Raw genomic sequence first — 6,918 nt, 5'->3', positions numbered from 1 at the left:
TTGTCACAACTATATATCAAAGAGATTATCTCTCGTCATGGAGTCCCTATCTCTATCATTTCTGATCGCGACAGTCGATTTACTTCTAGATTTTGGAAATCTCTATAATCTGCTCTTGGAACTCAACTCAACATGAGTACCGCTTATCATCCGCAAACTAATGGTCAGAGTGAATGAACCATTCAAACGTTGGAAGATATGCTACGTGCTTGTGTTATCGATTTTGGCAAAGGATGGGATAAAGATTTGCCTTTGGATAGATTTTCTTACAAAAACAGCTATCACTCAAGTATTAAGGCTGCACCTTTTGAGGCCTTATACGGACGAAAATGTAGATCTCCGTTATGCTGGGATGAATTAGAGGACAGACAGTTAACTGGTCCTGAAATCATACATGAAACTACCGAAAAGATTGTTCAGATTAAGAAATGATTAGAAACTGCCCGCAGCCGACAGAAGAGCTATGCTGATAATCGTCAGAAAGATTTAGAATTCTAAATTAGTGATAAAGTCATGTTGAAAGTATCCCCTTGGAAAGGCGTCGTTCGTTTTGGTAAACGAAGCAAACTAAGTCCGCGTTATGTTGGACCTTTCAAGATTATTGAAAGAATTGGTCTCGTGGCATATCGATTAGAATTACCCTCTGAGCTTAATAATGTACTTGATGCATTTCATGTCTCAAATCTTAAAAAGTGTCTTGCTGATGACACACTCGTTATTCCATTGGATGATATTCGCATTGATGATAAAATGAATTTCATTGAAGAACCGATAGAGGTTATGGATCGTGAGGTTAAAGGCTTGAAACAAAGCACTATTCCTATTGTTAAGATTCGATGGATTAGCGGAGAGGCCCCGAGTATATCTGGGTACGTGAAGACCAAAAGAAACGGAAATATCCTCATCTTTTTCCAATTGCTGATGCATATGAGAAGTCTTCTTGGAACTTCGGGACGAAGTTTAAATTAACGGGGAGGTACTATAACAACCCTCATTTTTCCGTTCTGTAATGACTTAAATACCCTTAGGGTTTCACTAGGTTGTTCTGTGTATTTGATTTAGGGTTCTTATCCGTTTATAATAAATGACGGTGATAATAAATACTCGTATTTAATGACCTAAACCCTAACCCTAAATATTAATTAAAAATATAAACCATAATCCTAAAATATTATTATTATCATTAATAATTATATAAAAGTGTATTATAAATACGTATAAATAATATATAAGTATATAATTAAGTGTATATATATAATGTATAAGTAATGTGTAATAAGTATAAAATTTATAGAATATATACTTGTACTTATATATACCGAAATATATATATATATATATATATATATATATATATATATATATATATATATATATATATATATATATATATATATATATATATATATATATATATATATATATATATATATAAATAGGATAATAAATATATAATAAAAAGAAATCAAAATACAAAATAATTCTAGAATGTTCCAAAATAATTTTTATAAAAGAAAAAATATAAAAAAATATATGGGGAGGAAGAGTCGGCCGAAAAAGAGAAAAAAAATTAAATTTGTATTTTTAAAAGGAATGTAATTTTTGTTCACCAAGTATTTTCAAGTATAAATACACCCCTAAAGCTCATAGTTTTCATTCAAAAAATTTGAGAGCTCATTTTCTTCTCCCAAAAATACCTTTGTAAGTTTTTTTTTCTTTTTTTTCTTTTCTTTATTTTTTTCGGTTCTTTTTTTTTCTTTTTATTTATTTAACCGATTTATTTAGTTATGTATTTAATAATTCGGTTAGAATAATAATAATAATAATAATAATAATAATAAGTAATACTAATATATGTATATGTACCTGATGTGCGAGAGGAGGTGTACGAAATAGTATTATTTTTAATATGAAATACGGCGAAATATGATACAAGTTTTATTTATTTATATAGATGAGATATGCCTAAACTTTGCTACAACACTATAGGCAGTGTACCTAATCGTAGAGTAGTGTAGTTTTTAGTAAGTCCGGTTCGTTCCACAGGGAGCTAGTGATTACGTACTATATTTGTAACAACTATATTTATATAAAATATATATAATTATATATAGTAATATTATTATAAAAGAAGGTTTTACCGTTTAATGACCGGTTTGTCGATTTTATATTTTAAGCGTAAAGATAAATGACGATAATATAAATGACAGAATTTAAATTGTAATAAAGTAAATTGTAGTAATTAAAATGACAGTAAATAAAGGTACGATGAAATATGAAATAAAAGTATTATGCTTATTTAAACTTCCGTAATCATGATGTTTGACGTTTTGATTTTGATTCATTACTCTGGGTTAATTGTCCTTTATCCTGGATTTATTTGAAACCTATCTGGTTTTTGTCCATAATAGTTCATCGGTCATAATTATAAAATGCTCGACAAATTAACCTTATTTTCGAAGTCAAATATTCCAACTAATTAGGGATTTAAACTGTAACAAGGTTTTAATAATTTGTTAATAATTACACCAGGTTATCGACTGCGTGTAATTCAAGGTTTTAATACTTTGTTAACAATTACACCAATTACCCTTGTATGTAATTCACCCCTGTTTTAATAAGATATGAACATTAATTTACCCACTTGATCAGTTTGAATAATCAATTACCCAACCCGAATAATTAATTAAATGATCGTAAAAGATGTCGTATAAACGTCACTAAATAGGACATGCATAATCATTTAATAATTATTAGATTAACTAATTTAAAGATAGGTTCAACAGATTCTAATGAGTTGTCATTCGATTAGACAATACCCCCCATCTATTAATAGTCCATAGTCCAATGTCCACAAGTGTCGGTCTTTTGTCCAAACCCTAATTATGGTACAAAATTCAATAACCTCGTCTTAATATTTAGCCCAACATCACGATTACTTCGGCTCAAATAAGCATAATAATAACTTAGTTACGAGACATTAATTTAAAAAGGAAGAACATAGCTTACAGTGATTATCTATCGCGTAGCGTTACAAGGACAAAACTCCGACTTTAAAACCCGTAAAACATTTCTTACAATAACTCAATTATTATTAAACTTAAATTAAAATTAAAATTATAAATATAAATATATATTACATATAGAGAGAAAGAAAGAGTGTGAAGTATGAAGGTGTAATTCATTCGGACGAATTCGTTGCCATTTATAGGACTTGGCCAAGTTTATGGGTTCATGCGATCGCATGATATTTGTTCCTCATGGCCATGCGATTGCATGGCCAGCCTGTCCAGCAGCCACCCTTCATTTAAACGTGGGCGGCTCGATTATTTAATATATATAATATAATATATATAATTTTATATAATTATATATATATTATATTATATTCTTGTGCAATGTTGACTTGTAATTTTAGCTCCGTTGAGTCGTACGTTGATACTCGGTTTACGTCTCGGTTTCGGATTTTTGAGCGTCTTTTCGTACGCTTTAATATCTCGTACTTTATGTTTTGCAACTTGTAACTTGCACAAAAAATTATTTACCTTAACTCCCAAAATCCGCGCAAGTCTTTAACTCACTTTTAGTGGCACTTTTGAGTGCACTATGACTTTAGTGGCACTTTTCCAGCTTTAGTGGCACTTTTTCTTCAATTCTTTAATCTTCGTGCTTCGTCTTCACATTTATTTATTTAAACGATTATAACTTAAAAATAGAATAATTACAACTAAAAACTTTACTTATTGGGATGATATTGCGACTAAATATATGTTTATTTGGAGCACTATCAAATATCCCCACACTTGAGCGTTGCTTGTCCTCAAGCAATACAGAACTTTGAAATTAAATCACACTTCACTCTAATCACTTTTTTTTGGATAAAGGGGACGGTACCCCGCAAAAATTTTATTAATTATCAAAAAATATATACATGGGGCGGATGTTTTGAAGTGACCATCCGAAACACTTTAACAAAACATCTATACTAGAAAATCAAACAAAATTACATATTTGAAATTCTAATAACCAATCACCTATGTCTAAACATCCACCAATACCACAAAATGTAACTATAAAAGTTATGATCTATCTTGTCAATCTGCAAAATAGAAACACAACAAATACAATTAATACAAATAAAAATAGAAGTCTTTGTCCCTTTGCTCCATGCCATCAAATCTTGCATATTACTCGACAAATGAATCACCAATTTGCTACAACAAACTGCTATAACTTTCCTGCACAAAAACTTGTTTGCCATTTTTTAATTAAAAACTGTTAACAGCAGGCTTATAACCAAACGTCCATATCTCAACAGCCTCTTTGACTCTAACAGAGTCAACTAAAGTCAAACCACTTAACCTTAATCTTATTACTTCAAACAGATTCTTACAGAGAACATCATGATTTCTACTCCTTTGTGGAAACAATCTCCAATTTCTCTCTTGCCAAATTGAATAAACAACACCAGCAAACACAAGTCTTCGAATGATGTTCCATATGGATTTAGAACACGACATTTAAGCAATAAAATTAATCACATCAGCCCATAAAACAGTACCACCCAAAATTAGTTCAATTAAATTATCAAGCTGAGCTTTACCTCTGAATTTTGACCATACCAGTTTAGTATATGAACATTCAATAAACAGATGATCATGTGAATCTTTTACAGATGAGCATAACGGGCAAACCTGGTCAACCTGAATACCCCACCTTTCTAGCCTGTCTTGAGTAGGTAATCTACCCTTAATAGCAGTCCAAAGGATAAAAGCATGTCTTGGTATATTTTAAGAAAACCAAACAGTTTTAAACCAAGGGACAACATCTTGTACCACATTAAAATCTCTCCAAGCTTCACCCACAGAATAATCAACCAAACTCCCATCACAAGTTCTCCATTTAATAACATCAGCTTTATTAAGTACCAATTCAGGAACAAAGCACGAAAGCTTAACATCATAACTCTCCAACAAATCCCAAGGCCATACCCAAATATCACCCAATTGGCAGCTACTGACCATACAGTTCCTACCAAGCCTCGAAGTAAAAATATCCATATTACAGATTAAAGAAGAAAGTGGACCTGAAGGATGCCAGAAGTCAAACCAAAAGGAAGTCCCATCACCATTACCCAAGCAGCTGAAAAACTTCAGTCTAAAAGCACCCCTTATATTCAAAAAACATCTCCAATTATATGAGGCTTTTGGCTCAACATGAACATCCCAAAAATTACTACCACTCAGTTTATAAAATTTGATCTATTTTACCCAAATAGAACTTTTATTGGACAAAATGTACCAAATATGCTTTGACATCAAGATTTTATTCCACCTGCTCAAAGACTTAATACCTAACCCTCCATAGGCTTTAAGGTTACACACATCCTTCCATGCTAATTTAGCTATACCCCTATTATTGCCAGAACCACTCCAAAGAAAATTTCTCATCAATATTTCAGTATCATAGATCACAGATTTAGGCAACAGAAATATAGACATCCAATAAATATTCAAAGAAGCAAGAACAGATTGGATGAGTTGCAACCTTCCATCAAAAGATAAACTCTTATTTTTCCAATCTTCAATTCTAGTTCTAACCTTGTCAATCAGGGGCATACAATCTTTACATTTCAGCCTAGATGCAAGCAATGGTAAACCTAAATATTTAACAGGAAGTTTACCATTTGCAAATGGCATGATGTCAGCAATCAGATCTTTCTCACCAGCAGTAATACCCCCCAAATAGCAAGTACTTTTAGCAACATTGGGCATTAAACCTGAATAAGAACCAAATTCATCCAAAGCCTCCTTAATCAGCCTAATAGAATGCAAATCATACTTGCAAAACATAAGCAAGTCATCTACAAAACACAAATGAGTCAAATTGAGCTTCTCACAACCTGGATGAAACTTAAATCTGCCATCTTCTCTAATTTTCCTTTTCAAACATAGATTTAACACCACCATGACAATAGTAAAAATATAAGGAGACAAAGGGTCTCCTTGTCTTAGACCCCTTTGACCTTACCACCATTGACTGAAATAGCAAAATGAGTAGTGGTGACACAGGTCATCAACCAACCAATCATAACTTCATTAAACCCAAACTTTCTCATGCAAATTTCCAGAAAACTTCAGTCCACTGTATCATAGGCTTTTTGCAAATCAATTTTAAAAGCACAACGTTTCTTCCCCTTCTTTCAGTTATACCCTTTCAAAAGTTCTTGAGCAAGCATGATATTGTCACTAATCTGCCTTTTGGGAATGAAAGCAGATTGGTTTTCATCAACTATATCATCCAAACAAGACTTAAGTCTATTAACCAGGACCTTACTGATGATTTTATACATCACGTTACAGCAAGAAATAGGTCTGAATTCAGCAACAGAATCAGGACTTTGCTTTTCAGGAACAAGTGCTATTAATGTAGCATTTACTTCACCTAATAGTTTACCATTAACAAAGAATTGTTTGATTGCATTACACACTTCATCACCAATTATTGACCAAGCAGCTTTAAAAAACTTTGACCCAAACCCATCAGATCCAGGAGACTTAGCTTCATCAATACTCCATAGTGCAGCTTTAATCTCATCATTATTAACCATTCTGATCATATCATTAGCCTTTTCCACACCAATTTTATTAACAAACAAGTCATCAGGCCTTAAAATACTCACCACATCATGCTTTTTACCCAAAAGATCTTCATAAAACTTAACAAACTGACCTGGTACATCATCCCCTTCAAATCTCTGTCCATTGACATTTTTAATAACTTCAATTCTACTTCTAACAGCTTTATGAAAGAAAGTGGTATTAAAATCACCTTCCTTCAACCACTGCTCCTTGCACTTTTGAATCAAAAATAACTCCTCATCAATAGTAGCTTGCTTATATGCTCTAAAATAACTTG

General features: G+C 32.0%; 1 protein-coding gene across 1 annotated transcript; it reads right to left on the bottom strand.

Moving 5' to 3' along the window:
• Positions 1 to 4,520: 4,520 nt before the first annotated feature.
• Positions 4,521 to 5,969, bottom strand: LOC139853807 (uncharacterized). Its single transcript, XM_071843158.1, has 3 exons — positions 5,302 to 5,969; positions 4,836 to 5,169; positions 4,521 to 4,748 (listed from the first exon to the last, which is right to left on the bottom strand). The coding sequence occupies exons 1-3, from the start codon at positions 5,967 to 5,969 to the stop codon at positions 4,521 to 4,523; spliced, it is 1,230 nt and encodes a 409-aa protein (XP_071699259.1).
• Between the last annotated feature and the right edge of the window lie 949 nt (positions 5,970 to 6,918).

Source organism: Rutidosis leptorrhynchoides, chromosome 6, assembly GCF_046630445.1.
Source record: "Rutidosis leptorrhynchoides isolate AG116_Rl617_1_P2 chromosome 6, CSIRO_AGI_Rlap_v1, whole genome shotgun sequence".
Lineage (NCBI taxonomy): Eukaryota > Viridiplantae > Streptophyta > Magnoliopsida > Asterales > Asteraceae > Rutidosis > Rutidosis leptorrhynchoides.
The sequence above is the reverse complement of the archived record's forward strand: the minus strand, read 5'-3'. Positions and strand labels throughout refer to the sequence as shown.